The 18,698-nt window shown below is 47.9% G+C and overlaps 1 protein-coding gene across 3 annotated transcripts in view; it reads right to left on the reverse strand.

Moving 5' to 3' along the window:
- The window catches only part of MTSS1 (MTSS I-BAR domain containing 1), a 133,038-nt gene extending 114,707 nt beyond the window's left edge, over positions 1 to 18,331 (reverse strand). For all 3 annotated transcript variants that reach the window (XM_080939252.1, XM_080939253.1, XM_080939250.1), the window contains exon 1: positions 17,805 to 18,331. In XM_080939252.1, the coding sequence (XP_080795378.1) occupies positions 17,805 to 17,876 (72 nt within the window). In that variant the 5' untranslated portion in view covers positions 17,877 to 18,331. The remainder of the gene's footprint in view (positions 1 to 17,804) is intronic.
- Positions 18,332 to 18,698: the final 367 nt, after the last annotated feature.

An 18,698-nucleotide genomic window follows, 5' to 3' on the forward strand; every position in this document is an offset into this window, starting at 1 on the left:
TCAGCAGGTTTGTCTGTTTATCCTAAACAGACCACAAGGTAGTTACCTCCAAACAGAGATCAGTGTCCCTCGAAACTGTAATAACTCAAACCACTTACAAAACTCATCTGGGATGGAAATGCAGCTCAGTGGTAGAGAGTATGCCCAGCATGTGTGAAGCCCTAGTAGGTTCAATCCCAAGGAGGGGTACGGGGGGAACACGGGTGGGGAAGATCTGCACCTACCTGGAACTTCACTTCAATTGTTCCCAAATTAGAAAAGGAAAGAAGGGGAGAAGGAATATCCCCCTTTCTCATCAAGGGATACAGCACAGAGCCTCCCACATAACAACACCCACCCAGCCAGGAGGCTACTAAAAGTAGGTCTCTCCTGTCTCCTGATCTAATGCTATGCAAAGTGTCAAACCCACCCATTTTAGGCAATCTGTAATTTAATGAAGTCTTTTTTAAAAAAAAATGGTTCTAAGAACATAAAACAGAAATTTGATTATTAGAAAATGAAAAAAAGTGTAAATGTTATTCAAACTTGAAATCAAGATGATAGCAGGCTGTACCATACGTTTTATGTTTCTTTTGGGGAAATAGCTTCTACCCACCTAACAGGAGCCTTACTATAAAGCCAAAGGCTTAAAGGATGTGTGCAGGGAACAAGCACCTATAGAGAGACTGAAAGGCAAGTTTTTAAAAACCCAGGGGGTGTTTACTGCTGGGAGACTTGAGGAAGGTGGTTAGGCAAGCTTCAGAAGACCCTGAATGCACCGAGAAGCATCTGCAAAGCAATGCCAACCCAGGTCTCCGTTCAGTCTGCACCAAGTAGCCGCAGGAAGATGATCCTGGGTCTCATGTTTTCACAGGTGTCCTGCGCACAGTGGAAAAAAAAAAGATAACCCTGAGGAATGTCTCCCAGGGCTGTGGGAAGAACACACCCACGCCCACTCACCCTGGGGCTCATCAGAGAACTTTACAGACACACCACAACCAGAGAAATCAAGACTCCACCCAGCACCCAAAGTCACAGGCAAATCAGACCCTCCTCCCCAGGAGCCCCTTGAGGCCTTGCCAAAATGGGGAAGGAGCTTTTAGAAGCCTTGAATACTGAACTCGGATGACACCATAGTTGGAAAAGGAGAAAGCACTCTGCTTAAGAAAAGGAAACCCATTTATTTATCAAAACACACCACACAGAAGGGGGGGTCTTTCCTGATCACATGACTTTATGCAGCTGTTTTGTGAGGCTCCCATCATGCTCCTCAAACACTGCCAACAACTGTCCTGTCTTCAGAACTCCAGAGTGGAGCTCAATAATCTTACAGACCACTCACTGCCCCCACACAAGTGTTGCCTCTTCCAGAACATCCTCCACCACAGCTCCTCATCTCCCACCCCTCTGGCTTAGCTGTGTCCCTCAGCTGAGCCACGTGACAAGGTCTCCCCTAAACTACAAGGCAAGGACTCTGTGGACAAGCTAGCAGGGGACAAAGAACCCAGGGGACACAGCGTTACTACAATTTTGCTGAATAGGAGCAAAACCGGGCAGGGTGGACAAGGTCACTGAGGCCAGCCAGCCTTCAAGGGCAAAGTCCGCAGCTAAACCGCAAACGGGACAGCAGAGGGAGCCAGGGTGACCCTTGCTCAGATGACAGATGACGGGATGACATCAATTCCAAGCTAGCCAGGTGACCCATAACCTGGCTCATGGGTCACACATACCTGCCACCTGGGGGCCACCTGCACCCTTTGGGAATGATGAGCAAATGATGTCCTATCCTTTCTTCTTTGGGGAGAAGCCTTCCTAAATCTCCTTAACCTTGCATAATCTGATGGGCACCAGCTAATCCATAAACTGCCTTCTCCACATTCATCCTCCGAGTCAAAGTTCCTCTCTTCTTACCTCCACTTTTCCCCAGCGAAGAACCACACAGTCACCCAATGCAGGAACAGGACACAGAAGTCACTCTGGTTTGGCATGGCCTCCCTTGATTCTGTTCCATATTATACAAGGGATGGCTTCCCACCCTCGGAGGACAAACTGTAACCCCTCAGCCTCCTGAGACTAATTACTGGTGCTCAATCAATAATGTACCAAATGCTTCTCCCATACTGGCCCCACTGTGACAGTGGCGATCAAGGGACAGCGGAGGGAATTCAATATCACATCGCCACTCAAGGGACACAGAAGGGTGGGACTGTGGTTAGAAAACCCACAACATAAGAGAAGCAGGGGATCCAGAAGGGACTCTCCTGAGGAGAGCTCAACTGTGAAGAAAATCAGCATTAGTAGGGTCAGGTTCCAGCTCAAAGACCTTTGTCCTGCCCAGAAGGAACCAGACAAAAGCTGGCTCACTAGTGGTCACAGCTAAAACAAGGCAAGGCAGGTAGGACCTGACGGGTCCTGGATTCTTTTGGAGGAGATTACTGGTGACAGCCACATCAGGCATCAGCACTTTCTAAACATTTGCTAGGCACCAGGCATCTCTCTGTATCCACACTTCTCAACCATTAACTGATGTACCGGACCCTGGAGATTTGGCAAAAACGCAGCCTTTGCTTTCCTTGCTCTGAAGGGGGACCTGGGAGGTGGCAGGAATAACCTGAGTGCTGCTGACTGTGCTGAACAGTCCCTGCGGAGTCGATCCTCAATGCATTCTCGTTACATATCTGCAGCAAGGCCTATGCTGCTACTGCTGTGTGTATGAGGAAACCAAGGCACAGAAACACAATAGAAAGGCAAAAACTATCTGATGCCAGATCTGACTTCAGATATGACAGTTTCCAAGGAGTCCGAACAGCCATTAGGTCCTACTTCAGATGTGTGTCCTACAAGAGGCAAGGCAGAACTCTGGAGCCATGCTAACACCTGAACAGAATGCTGAGGCCCAGCAAGAACGGTGTGTCACCCTAGAAATGGTCAAGACAGCCATGGAAAAGCCAGCACAAAACAAAACTCCTCTGTACAGAGAAAAGCCTGAACCTCCGAGGAGCACTTGAACAAATGTGAGTGATTTTATCTCATCCTTGGATTTCCCACGGGCACTGGGATGGATCTCATCACACAGAGCTTCATGCTTCTTTCCCAAGTCCTCCTGGGTGAGCTCAGCCTCCAGGGAGATAAGAAATCAAAGAAGCATAGAGAGGGATCTGGCCCTTGGGACCCAAGCTGAGCATCTCTGGACTCAGGAATGCATTCAGCTTCCAGAAGTGGGCGTGCATAATTAGCACCAGGGTTCAGGAATGTCTGCCAGAGCCTCGGTCTTCCAAACTAAACATCCTTACCCTAGGATGCAAGATGCAGTCTTCTAAGAGCCTCAGATGAAAGGCGCACTGGTTGAACCCATCCATCATAAATACCAGTCCTGGGCTTTTATTTTCTGATTGGGACTTGCCTCATCTACTAATTATCCCTGTCCATCAGGGATGACAGCCTGAGGATAATCAATGGTTGCTTCCTTCCCCACCCACCCTCACACACTTGCCCAAGTACACCAGCCATGAATCTGCCCGCAAAAAGAAAAGGCATACCCACTAAAGGTGGTCCCCATTCAGCTGCCTTCTCACAGAATGTTCTCTCTCAAGCTCATCCACTATAATTAAATCAAGGGCTCCAAGCTTCCCTTTTACCCACACTGCCAGGTCAGATGCTTAGGATATGTCTCCACTTAACAAAATAACTAAGCAAATATGTCAACTGTCTCTTCAAATTCGCTTTGGGTTTTAATTTCTTTACTATCTATCTATCTATCTATCTATCTATCTATCATGAGTTATTCAACAGGGCTAACACTTATGGACTGAGGGTTATTTAAATTTAATCTACAAGGAACAGAATGATCAGTTTCTTGGTCCCACTTGCCAGACTTCAGTGTCCACTGCACTGGAAGATCTAGAATTGCTCTCACTGTGGAAACTTCTGATAGACAGCCTTGACCAGCCAGACATGTGTACTGTGCTTCACAACTGCAAAGAGCATTCAGGATCTGATTTACTTGTTTGTTTTCCTTTTGAGACAGGTCTTCACTATGTAGCCCAGGCTGGCCTGGAACCTGTGATGCTCCCAACTTGACATCTTATATGCTGGGATGGCAGCACGCAGCACTGTGGGTCTTGTCTTTCCTACTATCTGTAGCACATGTGTTTCCATACTCCAGATTTCTCTGCAAACAAAACTCCTCTACCTCTCCTTTTCCATTCTCCAAAGTTTGCACATGTTCGTGTAAGCTCACACACACACATACACACACACATACACTCTCTCTCTCACTCACACACACACACACTCTCACACACACAAACACTCTCTCACACATACACACAAATAGACCCTCTCTCTCTCACACACACACTCACACACACACTCACATAATCTCTCACACACACTCTCACACACACACTCTCACACACACACACACACACACACACACACACACACCCCACACCTAGGTTCTCATTGCCCTGATATTTTTTCAATTATTATTTGAGATAGTCCCACCTACCAGAGAAGAGGTAGTAGCTGCCTGTGCACCTTACACCACCTAGGAGTCCAGAAGTACCATGAGCAACATCAGAACAGCACAAGCTGGCTCTCCACATCAGGAAGCATGAGCACTCACTATTTTAGCACCTAAAGCAGGTTTTCACTGCTCTTACCTATGAACTGTGTGTGCAGTTAGGCCTTCCTGGGATACTGCCTGCCCCATAGAACCCTCAGGGCAGAGTCCAGAGCTGTCGCTCCATTCATTAGTTCCTGTCTATCAAGTCCCAGAGACCAACAGCAAAACACACCATAGTTCAAAATCTAGACCCCACACCTTTGCACACACATATGCATACCTCTCCACCTCTTCCCTCTCTGACTTGCTTCCACCAACTCCAAAACGACTTTGACCTCTGGGATCCTGCTCCCCTCACTAGCTACCATTTCAGTTTGCCCAACCTTCCAGAAGGCAGTCACAGGTTGACGCACTCATCCATCACACAGCCCAGGGACTAGCCTTGGGCACGCTGTGCTGCACCCCTTTCCATCTGGGGCAAAGACCACCTCATTCATCACCCAACTCCTACCCCAAGCAGTCAGGAAAGATGCCCTGGTGGACCACAAAAGGTGCTAAGCTTGCTTTTACAATATGTGCTTGCTGTGTGCATTTCCACTGACCATCATTCATGCAGAGTGTGAGCAAGACTTCAGATCTGTCCACGGAGTGACCTCATCGCCTGGTACCACTCTGTCTCTATCTGTAAACGATGCCAATGGCCAGTTTGTGCCCCCAGAGGATGGTTAGGGAGGCAGAGTAGCACACAGAGCTCAGCTCTGCTTTAGTGAGTCAGCACACAATGGCAGCCTTCATGAAGAGCACTTTAAATGAGTGTCTACTATGTGTAGGCACTGAGTGAGGGGCCAGCCAGGCAGAGAGAAGAGGGCCACTGATGTCAAAGCTGCAGAAAGGAGCATTTACCAAGATGGAAAGACTGGAGGGCAGTTGGTAGGAGTTTCCCAAATGTCTCACCTCGCTCTCAAAGAGGAAGCAGACATTTTCCTGGGTGGGAGGGAAGAAAGCAGAACGGCAAGATTTTCCCAGAGTCATAGTTAGCATGACTCAAAATGTCCACCCAAAATAAATTCCAGGTATAACCATGGTGGAATGAGCCACCCCCCCACACACACAGAGAGAGAGAGAAAGAGAGAGACAGACAGACAGACAGACAGAGAGAGTGAGAGAGAGAGACAGACAGACAGAGAGAGAGAGAGTGTGTGTGAGAGAGAGACAGACAGACAGAGAGAGAGAGAGTGTGTGTGTGTGTGTGTGTGAGAGAGAGAGAGAGAGACAGAGTGAGAGTGAGGGGGGGAGGGAGAAAGAGGGAGGGAGGGAGGAAGAGAGAGGGAAGGAGAGGGAGGAGAGGGAGGGAAGGAGGGAGGGAGGAAGAGAGAGAGAACTACAGAGGGGCCTGACACCACCCCCACCTTCACCACACTGCAGCAACTCCTACAGCAATCCCTGGAAAACACAGGGAGAACCAGTTAGGGTTGATTAAAAAGGAAATTCCTGAGCCCCACCCCAGATCAACAAAACATTTAAGGGTGGGCCTAGGAATCTGCAAGTGAAGACACTCTTGCACTCTCAAAACCACCCAGACAGATAAGATGGTTTGTCCTACCCCTAAGCCCCTAGAAACTGAGAACTCAGCAAGCTCTTGGCACTAACGTCCACAATCCAGCTTCTTTCAGGGTAATGAGGAAGACAAGCGTTCACACAGGAATGTAAGCAGACATTCAGCACCAGGCTCCAGAAGCTTTGGGAAGGGCATTCCTTTAGGCCAGAGATAAGTCCTTCAAAGAACATAAACATGCAAAAAACAAAAACAAAAACCCACACACTGCAGTACTGCTTCTAACGGTGAAAAACCGAACTAGCCCAAACACAGGTAAGAGGCAAGCTCTCCACCTCAGGGTCTTTGCACAGACTGGACTACTCTTCCACAGATCATAAGTTGTTTCAAAGTGTCCCCTTCCTGGAGACTTTCCCTCACCACTCTTGAAGACAAACAGGTCTGACTGTGCCACTGCACGAATTCCTTTTAGCATAGAAGAGGACAGGGCTAGAGAGATAGTTCAGTGGTTAAAAGCACCTTGTTGCACTTGCAGAAGGCTGAGGTTCAACTCCCAGCACCCACATAGGGGCTCACAGCTGTCTGTAACTCCAGTCCCATGGGGTCCAACGCCCTCTCTGCCCTCCCAGGATACCAGGCTTGTAAAACACCCATACACATAAAATAAATAAAAGTGAAAAATAAAGAGGGGATGGTTTGGGGCAGGGTGGTTGTTTTTGTAAAAACTGAGGCCATCGATCCCTTGCGCCCACTGCGTTACACAATAGGTTCCAGAAAAGCAGGAATTTGTCACTTTTGTTTGCTGCTGTTCTATATCCCCAGCACTTCAAACTGGACCTTGCACACAGTAGGTCCTCAAATGTGTCCCCAGCAGAATTTACTAAAAACATACCAGCAAAGTCACATGGCTTTGTCATAGAAACGTGGATAGCTTATATAACTTCTCACATGGGAAAAAGAAGACTGAATAAAAAGGAGCCATTTAATTGTCTGGGACCTTGTGAGCCTGAGTACATAACCCACTTTATAATTGGTGCTTTTGGATAACTTCACTTAATTGAAGTTTCAAGGTTTTCTTCCATTAATTTTATATAATTTGTATGATCTTTCAGAAGTAATCCCTCATGAAATGTTCTCAAAACATTTGCTTTAAAAAAAAGAAAATCCCTGCTTCCTCAGTGACTTAATTGGGGTGTCCCTAATTAAGGCCAGCACCATGAAACAGGCCAAGCTCCAGGGGAATCAAGTTCCATGGAACTGCAAGTCTCCTGGCTGCAGAATGAGGACCTCAGTCCTCCCAGCATAGGCTGAAGCTCAGGGGTTGGCCCTGGCTAGGCTCCTCAGTACCTGCTTCCTATTGGGGTGTCTGATGCAATTATTCAGGTCCCAGATCACATCCTGCTGTGGCGTTGGCTTTGAAGGTTCAGTAAACAGTCACTTCAAAACAAAGAACAACCATTAAACCCCACTCAAAGACTTCCTTAATGGCAGCATGTTCAGCTGCAAGGAGTCTGGCTTCAGAATTGCACTTGTGGTCTCCCTGGAAACTAATCCACCTCATGGTCAGCTCCTAACTGCAAGGATCTGCCGGCTCCAGTTGGCACTCAGTCTCCTGGTGTGGAGTGGGCTCCTCAGGTAGAGCTTGTATCCTGAAGCAGCCACACTGGACTGTATCACTCTCCACGTATGTCTCCTGCTGATCAGCTAGAGGCACCAACAGATGGGTCAACTAGTGTTTAAAGATTTCAGGCCATTGGACTCTGTCCCTTCGGGTTCCTCAAAGCTTCTTCCAGGTATAGGGTGATATGCATGTATGCGTGCGGTACACACACCCATGAACATGACAGGCCAGAGGTGGATTTGGGGTGTCCGGCTCTCTCAGCCTCCAATAGTTCCAGGGTTACAGGAGGGTGCAGACATGCTCAGTGTTTTCTGTGAGTGTTAGGGATTTGAACTCTGGTCCTTACGTTTGCACAGCAAGCACTCTCAGCTCATGCCACCACCCCACCCCACAAGGCTTCTTGAAGCAGCCCAGAGGCAAATCTAGATTCTGCATGTGATAGATTCAGTATCCGATGGCATATTTGAAACCATCAAATAGATGAAATGCGTCCACGGCAGAGCAGGAAGGGAAATTTTTGAAATGCCACACTGTGGGAGACAACAGAGAGTGACTTACAGAGCACACTCCTAGAGTAGATGTCACAGGATGTCACATGGCCAGGGCTTAACCCCTTACCTGCTCCCCAAATGGCTGAACCTCTGTGACTCTGCTCCCCATCTCTAGAATGGGAATGATGGCAGTCTCTACCCAGCTGGGTTAAAGTGTCAAATACTTAGTGCCTGGTAGTTCCAACCATGGAGACAGGAAAACGAGATTGAACTGTCAGTTGGGTGTTGCCCAGACCAAAAGGCCTTCTGCAATTCTGTCCTCCCACCCACGTGGAAATTAGAGGCACTCCTCAACCAACCCACAGACTTGTGTTGATGCTTAGCAGTGTGACTGCAGTAAAGACTGATGTCTTTCCTGTGCCTCTTGTAAAGAACATCGAGACAAGGGCTGTGTCAGGCTTGTTCCCAGTTCCAACTCTCCCTCCCAGCCATACCCAGTGTCTCCCACCACTGTCCCCCAAGCGCACAACCAGACTGCAAAATACACACACTGCATTCTTGCAAGTTAGCTGCACGTTCAAAGCTGAAACACAATATAGATTATAGTATCAAACCCAAGAGTGATCTTGTACTTTTCTGAAGCACAAATGTCACCACCAGCAAGGAACTCTGATTTTTTAAGTGTGTGTGTATGTGTGTGTGTATGTGTGTGTGTGTGTGTGTGTGTGTGTGTGTACACACGCGTACATGCTTGGGACCAGGCTAGTTTCCAAATGTCAAGAGTTTTAATTTAGATTTGCATAGCCTTCCTTGAATCTGCAAGGCTCAAATCTAAAATGTAAAAACAACTGGGATTTGAGTAGTGTCCTCATACGAATGCCCAGTAAAGCTTCAGAATTTGGACTTGCAGACCACAGATGCTCGAGACCGACTGGGAGCTAGAGGAAGACGTGAGGAACATTAACTTGGCATGTGCTTGGTATGAAACATCTACCTTCTCTTTTAATCCCTGAGATATTTTCCCCTCACCTCTCATTATGTAAATTTAAAAAAAAAAATCAAGGTTCAGGAAAGTAATTTTTTCCATAATAAAGAACCCAATAAATGGCAGAACCAGGCTTTAAAATTCAAAGAAAAAAAACACATTTTTTGTTTTGGTATTTTGGCGGGGGTGGGGAGGGCACACGGTTTCTCTGTGTATAGCTAGCTCTCCTAAAACTCAACTCTGTAAACCAGGCTGGCCTTGAACTCACAAAGATCCACCTGCCTCTGCATCCTAATGGCTGGGATTAAAGGTGTACAGCGCTATCACTCAGAAAACTTTTTGAAATTAGTAACTATTCAGTAGAATATGAGGGATGACCTCACAGAATCCCAATAGAAAGACTGGCCCAAGAAGATGACCCTTCCCTGGGAGAATGAGAATGATTACAAGAGGCAGAGATGATGGGGTGGGAAACTGAGGAGCCATGGTGAGTCTACGGAAGTCAGAGTCTATACACCCGTGAGCATACACAGGCCAATCCACTGGGACCCAGAGATATAGAACCTAGTTGCTAGCCAAAAAGAGAAGCTTTGGGCAGACATCAGGGAGAAGCTCAAATCAAACCAGGTCTCGGGAGTAGGCAGAGGCTCTATATGCACTTATTACTGGAGAAAGGGCCAGAAGCCACTGAGAGACAAATGCTCGTCACCCAGAAAACCAAGGAGGCACAAAACTCAGCAACTCAACTCTTCCCTCCCTCCCCTTTCCTCAGTATCTCTGAGCGCCTTTTCACCCAGTCTGCCCTCTTATGACTAGCTGGTGGGGTTTGCAAATAGAGAAAAAGATTACCAGTAGACCATGCTGGGCCAGAAGGCTCTAAGTACTCAGGGCTACTTTACAAAAACCAAAAACCTTTAACTTCTTCATTTCTAGAAGCTCCACTGCAGGCTCCAAAATGGCTCCAAAAAGGATGATACAGTGTTTGCCTGAAGCAGCAAAGAAATAATAACAACCTATATCCTAAGTTCCTTCCCAGTCTCCAGGCACTTCAGAATCTCAGGAGGAATCTAAAAGGCAGACATATTACACCCACAGACAACAATACTGGGACTTCTAGAGACTGAGAAACTTAGCCGCAGGGTTTCCTTTAACTCTCAGTGTTCCTGGTCAACAGTGCTCCAAAATATCTGCAGGTGTCATATCCTGACCAGCTAGAGGTAGACGGTGAGTGGACCGGAAGCTGCACTGTAAGGCAGGGATGCTACTTAGTGTGTTTAAGATCTTCGCTGGTCAGTGAAGTAGCCCCTTAGCCACCTATGGCTATTTAAACTCAAACAACTAAAAGAATACATCTGTTACTGTTATGTAATTTTATTTGTGGGGTTTTTTTTGTTTTGTTTTGTTTTGTTTTTTGGGGTTTTTTGGGGTTTTTTTTTTTTTTTGTTTTTTGGTTTTTTTTGTTTTTTTGTATCTTAAGACAGTCTCATAACCACAGGGCAGACTGCAAAGTCTCCATGTAGTTGAGGATGGCCCAGAACTTCTGGTCTTCCTGCCTCTACCTCCCAGATAACAGGATTGCAATATAGCACCACTATGATGGGCTAAAAGTGCATCAGAGTGAGAACTCTGTACCTTGGCCACACTAACATGTCTAACAATTTCCAAACAAAAAAGAGCACATTAGACAGGCATATTACAGATTGGTTAAAAAAAAAACTGTTAAAAATTCTAGATAAGCTTTTGTTGAGTTTTACTGAAATTATTTATCATTTTTGCTGTATTTTAATTTTAAATAGTGGTGAGATACACATAGCAAAACATACCATTTAGCTAACTTGAAGACTAAATTAGGTGATATCAAGATTATTCACATTCTTGTACAAGCATCTAAATGGGTTCTTCCTTTGCTTTGGTGAGGTCAAGGACTCACCATGACAGGGGTGTAGCTGTGAGGGGAGGCCCTATGGCTCAGTGATGCTCAACCCTGGTGACCTGGTGCTTTCAAAAATCCTAACAAATAAGATGCTTCCTAATGTGCTGACTCAGAGACTCTGGGAGCAGACCCAGGCTTCATGTTTCCCAGGGCACTCGGTGGGCCTTTTCTGTAACCATGCCCAGACCCACTACCCCAGCCCCTGCAGGGTCCTGTCATGTGGCAAGGTGGCAGCAAGAGAGTCCCGAAGAATACCCACTGCCCACGCCCATCTCCCTCAGGAGCTACTGGCACTAAGCAAGGCAGTATTTCCATTCCTGTCCATTCTTTGAGGCAAAGAAATCAAATAAAAAGACACAGAGCTTAAAAGGCACTCAACCATTTTCCCCCCACTTAAGACAGGAAAAGAAGCCACTTATAGACCAAGACCAAGGCCATGTACACCAAGAATTAATACAGGAAGGTGGTTTTCTGGAGAGCTCATCTAAACAGATTTTCAAGGGTAAGGGCTCTACCAACTCAGCCCAAACCGGAGGGCTACCAGGACGTAATTAAACACAGAAAGCTCTTTTACAGGCGTGTTCCAGGGCTGGACACAGAATGAGTTTGAGGTAAGGAGTTCACAATGAGGAGTCATGTGAACTTTGCATGAACCTGCCTAACCCATATGATTATGAGAGTGCAGCCCAGCCTCAGACACCTTGACTCCAAACTCGATCAAGTCGAGCCAGTGAGGAGATCCCAGGAGCTTTGTACCTGGACAAGGCGCAAGAGCCTGGCCCCCAAAGCTTCCCCATCCTGCACACAACCCACAGAACAAGAATGGGACATTGCAAACTTTTCTATTGATTTGACTGATAAATGGGGAAATCGGGAAACCAAGTCTCTTCAATTCTCCTTAAATTAGTTTTCCCAGAGGCAATAGACAAAATAGAGACTTCCACACACAGCATCTCTAATCAAGCCATGTCTCCTGGTCAGAAATCCTAGTTTCTTCTATGACCCTCCTATGGGCTCAGACAGAAATATACCAACAGCCCTCTCCATACCTTGAGTTCTTAAAGAGTCAAAGAGGACAAGGTCTGAACACCAATTCCACCTCAACATGGCCTTGGACAAGTTACAGCACACCCCTCCCCCCTGCCCAAGCTTGTTTTCTCATCTGCAAAGTGTGTGTATCATGCATGTAAGGATGATGCATAATCATGCATACCTGTCAGTAAAAGCCTGGCACACAGTAGGTCCTTCTCCAAGTCCCTTCCCACCCACTGTGTGCCATAAGCAATGAATAATGAGCACATGCCAGGTGGCACACCAGAGTATCTCATACAACCAAACCTCACAACCACACAGAGGGTAAAAAAAAAAAGTCACTTCTAACCACAGTGGGTAGATGTAGAGAATGAGCTGTCCCAAGGCCTTCCAGGACTTAGAGGTGGGGAACACAGCCTCAGGATAGACTCTGGACTAGGGCTGGCTGGGGGCCCTGGGGTCTGTTTTGTCTCTGGAGTACACACTCACATGAAACCTGCATTCTGTATCTAATTTAAGGGAGAGCCTCAGCAATCAAATACAATAGGCTTCCTGAATGCTCCACCAATTAATTTACTGTTTGTCTCTCCATTTGCTATTTAATAAGGCCATATCAGCAGTACAATCTGCAAATCTGAATTAAACTGCTTAAGGCCATTGGCCAGTTCCAGTTAAGGGGCCCTAAATATGTCCTCCCAGTGTTCTGAACAGCTACATCTAAAACCTGTTGTTTGGCTTCTATTTGGTCTGGGGAAAGGCAATTTCTTTATTCTTGCCAAGGTGTGGATTTGGTGGGAAAGTGTCCTGAAGGCGATTCCAAGAAGTAATGGGGAACTCAAAATGATTTTTCCATTTCCCAATGGGAACCTCTAAATGGTCTCATCACAGAAGGAAGTCTGCCAGTTCTCACCCATCCTTGCAAAGATAGAAACAGCTTAGATACAGATGATGAAGCATCTAATGGATCAATGGTTTCAACCTTTTCACCCACGGAGCATTTCAGCAACCTCAAGTGAGCTGATCAAACTGACTGTATTCATTTTGGCTTTTTTCTTTTTTTCCTTTACAGCCCAAAATGAGATAAAAGAAGTCAGGACAAGCAAGCAGTTAAGCTGCTAGGTAGATGGGGCCTATGCTAAAACACACTGCGCCCGCACTGAAAGTGATCCCAGAGGTGAGCTCAGTCTGCCTTCCATGCAAGCTACGATCCTTCTCTCTGGGCCTTTATGAATTATGGAATTCCAAAGCATAAAGGTTTAGGATATAAGCAACAGTTACAAACAACTTTATTTGATAGAATATAAAGGGCTGTCCCCATGGAAAGCTAAGTTAGGCCCAAAAAGTGACATATTTCCAAAGAAAGACAAGAGTCACAGCCCAAACTCCCAAAAGACTGATCTCCCTAGAAGAGACCCTAGTGCTCCAAACAAGGAGCCCTCTCTGGGCAGCTCCTACTGCCAACTTTATGACATCTTTACTTTGTCTTCTTCTCCCACAGGCCCAAAGTGAGGAAGCTGTAAAACCCTGGCCAAACATAACCATTTGCCAAGAGAAAAGCCAACATGGGGTCCATCTGTCTACTACAGGGTTCTGCTTGCTCTGCCTTTGTGTAGCTGTCAGTCTCTACCCAGAGCAGCCCACTTCCCTCCCAGTACCTGGTCGCTTGGCTGGCTTTTCATTATCTTATTACAGAAGCCCTTTTTATTTTGGAGCATTTTGAAAGCGAACTCCAAGAAGACTGATATCCTTCCCCTCACCAAAACTGCAGCCCTTTCTTCATTGCCTGCAGCCATATTCTATCTGCAAAAGGAGAAAGAGCAGAGCCCAGTAAAAGACCTTCTACTTAGGAGATCTCAACGAAGACCTAGGAAATAAATCCCTCTTACTACAGGACCCTCACAACGCCACTAGGGAGGACAGAAATTCACTGCACAGTGTCAGGCCTGCTACTTATATTGTCACCTCATGATAGGTGAAGGGAAATGTCTCCATGTGTCTCTGAACCACTGCAAGATTCCTGTGGAATTCAAGATGTCCCCTTAGCAGCTCTAATTTTAGACAGAACTTCAGACAGAGGTTATTGGTGGCCAGCAGAGGTGGGAGCAGTCTGGAGGAACTGAACAAGGCTGCTATTCTGCTCAGCACAGGTGCCTGTAACAGAACACCCCTGTCTAAATCAACACATGGAGTGGCTCACTCAGGTGCAATTGGGTACTTTTTAGCTTAGTCTTATTACATAAACCTGAACCCAGGGCAAAGTTCTACCTGCAGCAGGTCCAATTCGGCCCCTGGCATCCTGGTGCCTGAGCACCAAGGTCAGGAAATATTTGATTTTAGAGTCTTTTTTTAAAAAAATAAAAGTTAATTATTAAAAGAAGACCCAAGGCCAAATACTCTTTAAGTCTGGCTAGCAACGTCTTGGAACTTAGAAAGCACGAAAACACGGTCAAATTTTGGTCTAATGATTCAAAACAAACAACACTAATCTGTTTACCTTACTAAGAACTAATTCTGCCCAGAACTTGGATAGAAATAAAAAAGATTTGAGGATCTCCTTAATAGTCAACAGTCATGCCCAGACCACTGTCCCTCAGATAAACCAACGCCCTTCCTAAAAGCAGTATGAAAAGTTCAGCCCTCCCCACTTTTGGGGGGGGGACCAACTCACACCAGGCAGCTTTAAGGGTGATTTAGGTGGGTCCCAGGGAAGACAGCCAGTAAGTGATTTTGCACACTGTCATTGGTTAGTGACCACCACAGCAGGGTGGAAGGAAGGGGAAACGTTTCCTCTCCTCAAGGAATCACTAAGTTTCTTAGCAGCTGCTGCTTGAACCCAAGAGAGGCAGAGCGGTGACTTCTGCCTCACCCTATCCCTGCAAAGGGTAAGCACGGGCCCTGCTGGCCCAGAACTCAGTCCCCTGGAGAATCTTTGCAGGAAGCACAAACAACTCTCCCGAGCTTTTCTGTGTCTTGAGGTTCTTTGCTTAGAAGATGGATGGTACAGGCATGGAAATTATTCCACTCTCGTTATCTTTTTATTTTTCTCCAAAGAGGAAATTGACTCCCTTCCTGTACTGTTTGTACATTATGAAGTTTCAAATGCTACTCAAAAAAAAAAAAAAAAAAAAAAAAAGTCCTTAGCCTTTTTCTCACCCCAATTCAACATCACTTAAAAAGAAAATAACCTAAAAACCGGTACCAAGATGACAATCCAAATGGCTTCTCCCTAAAAGCAAACAGAAAGGGAGCCAAAAATACGATAAGCTAGTCATGAGTTTAAAGATGGGAAGGACAAGGCGGTCATCCCAATGCCAGGTGACACCAAGAGCTGACTTTCTTGCTGACAACGCCACGTCTCCCGATAGCCTATGCTGCTTGTCCTAAAGTCCCAGTTTAATCCTGTCCCTTCCCTTTTGAAGTGTCATTGCTAGCCACTCCATAAAGTCTTCTAAAGAAAACTCCACAAAAATATTCAGCAGTTCCCTTACTAATACCTAAAAATCAGACGCTATCCCTGATCCCTCTCTTCCCGAAAGAGCCTAAATTTCTTCAAATTCCAAATTACAACGCAATCTTCCTCTGTGCCTTCAGTCCAAAATATCCTACTGTTTAGTGGAAAGAACAAAACAAAAGCAAAAGAAAACCCTACAAAACTCAAAGAGAAAGGAGCAAGACTCAGCACGGAAGGAGCAGAGCGTAAGAGGCCTTCCACCCACAATGTCTGGGCAGCCAGATGGCGGGTGGAAGGTGGCACAGCCCATCCTTGCGGAAGGATTACCTCCTGAAGGGTTTTGGGTTCAAACCACCTACTGGAAAGAACTGAGCCTTGGTTTTGGATTAAAATAATAACAACAACAGCAATCATCATCAAAGGTAGAGAAAACTCCAGGTGTGACTACCCTGGGACTGAAGTCAGGGACCAGTTTAAATTCCTGGATTCCTCATTTCTATTCAGGACCTGGGAACATCATTACCTCCTCAAAAAAGAAAAAAGGAAAAGAAAAATAAAAAGGCTTTACTAACCCATCTCTAATACCTCCTCTGCACATCACAACATACAGTGTGTGCCTCTAACCAAATCTTGTTTTGACTACAATAAAGTGGGTGGAATTTAAGTTAACAATAAACACCCGAGTCCAAGGAGGGGCCTCAATTTTTGTTCAGAACACTTACACTTCGATAATTCAATGTGGATTGAGGGCAAAGGAATGAAAGGGGCTGTCTTTGAAGAGACTAATCCAGCTAATTCCAAGCGACTGGATTAGAGGCATTCCTGGGCGAGCAGGCTCTGGGTACAGATTAGGCTGCAAGGATTTCTGACAAAAGGCTCGAGCTTGGTAGGATTGCAAAATGGACCTGAGCAGGACCAACTAAGCACCTTGGCAAAGTTCACACTGGATGAGGTGACAGTTGCTTCTAAAAGGAGGAGGCAGGCATGACAGCTGAACATTCCTCCCCAAAGTCCATAGTGGAGGCCCACGGCCTCTCCAAACCTTACACTTCATCAGACAAAAGCTTCCCCAGGCGCCAGGCAGCGGCTGGAGAGGGGCTGTCCACACCCACTCGCCAGCACAGCTTTCCAAACCTGCCCACTCTTTGGGAAGCCGAGCTTTTAATTAAACACCACCTCCCCGGATCTGTTGAGGCAGACTAGGGCTGGCCTCCAGCCAAAGAGAAGCTCCCTAAATACACTTGAAGCCCCCCCCCCCCGCCGCCGCCGCCGCCCCCGCCCCCAATTCCCACCTCCAGGCAGCCCCTGGAACTGCTTCTATTTTATTAGGGTGGGTAACCTAAGTCACGGTGTACCTCTGAGCACCAGAAAACCCACATTCAAGTCTCAGGTTATCTCCAGTCCCACCCTTTGCAGGAAAAAGCTAGGGTGTTGTTCCCTGCCCCCAACACGCACACGCGCGCATTCACACGCACACACAATCCTTCCCAGAGAAGAGTGGGGTGTGGATGTGTGTTTGAGGGAACCGGGGATAGTAGTTTTGGAAACCACAACCTTGCCTTCCCGCTGTGAGTCTCTCAGCCTGGGGAGCCCTGAAAGACTACCTTGGGAACTTCTGCGTTGAGCCCTGGGGGAGGGTATGGGGAAGGCAAGGAACACCACCAGCAGCTCTGGAACAGACTAATTAATTACTAATTTGTTCAGATTCCCCCACTCCAGGTAGACCTGAAAGCCAAGCTTAACAACCCTGCCACCCAATCTCCCAGGCCAGAAGACTCCTTCCTGCGGCCAGGAAGGGCCCCCACTACTGCTTCCACTACCACACCAAGCACCCCACCCCAAGCCCATGGAGTCAAGTGTCCTCCAGGGCGTCCATCCTCCACGGGTCGCAGACACTCAGTCCAGGGACAGACAATGGAAAACTTGGAACTAGGGCCCTAAACCCCCAAAGGAACAAGATGGTGTCGCGCCCTGGGATTCTGAATGCAGGGGTTGGCAAGTGGCATCAGACTCTCCCCATTACCCCCACCCCAGTACAGCATGAGCAGCGCGGCGGGTGAGCAGGTGACACCCAGGTCGCCAGAGCTCCCGCAGGTGGCCAGCAGCACGGCGCAGGCGAGGGCCAGGCTGGCCGCGGTGGAGGGGAAGCCCCGCGGCGAGGTCAGAACAGCCGCGCCCCCGGCGTCTTACCTTCATGTCGCTGATGATGGTCTGGAAGAGGCCTCCAAGCGCGCTGCATTCCTTCTCGATCACAGCCTCCATTTTCCCGGCGCGGCGGGGACAGGACACGCTCTCTGGGCGGCTGCACTGCGCACGGGGCCGGGCTCGCTCAGCCCGGGAGCTGTTTCAACCTGGGAGCGACCTGCCTCCGGCTCGCCGCCTGTTTTACCGAGAGCACGCGGTGCTCGCAATTTACCGCACTGTCCCCCAAGTTCCGATCCGAAACGCCCAGCCGCTCCGGAGGGCGAATCGCTTACGTGCAGTGCTCGGCTCCTGGCCTCAAAAATGCCCGGAGAAGACTGACAATCAAGCCACCACGGGTGCCCACGACGGAAACGGCAAAGCCCATCTTGGTGCAGAGAAAACCGCTCGCTGACCCGGGGCCAGCGCCATTTAAGAAAAAAAAATATTTTTTTTCCAAGTATAATTTTTTTTTCCCTGAAACTCCAAAATAAAGAGAGAAAGAAACAGGGCAGCAGCAGACGAGGTCAGCTCGCGTCGCCCGGATCTGTTGCTCGCAGCCGCAGCCGCCGCCTCCTTTTTACTCCTGTGCGCCCGGCCCCGCGCTCGCTCTGGCGGAGCTCCCGGGGATGTTGCGAGGAGCGCGCGCGCGCTCGCGACCGTGAGTCTGGCGCGGGAGCGCGGGGAAGGCGCGCGCTCGCGGCCGGTGCGTGCGCCGTCCGAGGGCGGGGCTGGGAGCGCGCGCCGGCAGAGAGGCGTGTTGGGCGCCTGCAGCAAGGCGGAGCTGGCGTGAGGGTGGGCGAGCCCGGTGTTCGTCTCCCGGACGTTCAGAGTGCCTCGTGCGGGGGTCTCTGAGTGGGGCGGGCGAGTCAGCGCCCAGCCGCCCACAATGGCAGATAGCTT

Source organism: Micromys minutus (assembly GCF_963924665.1).
Source record: "Micromys minutus genome assembly, chromosome: 27".
NCBI classification, from domain to species: Eukaryota; Metazoa; Chordata; class Mammalia; order Rodentia; family Muridae; genus Micromys; species Micromys minutus.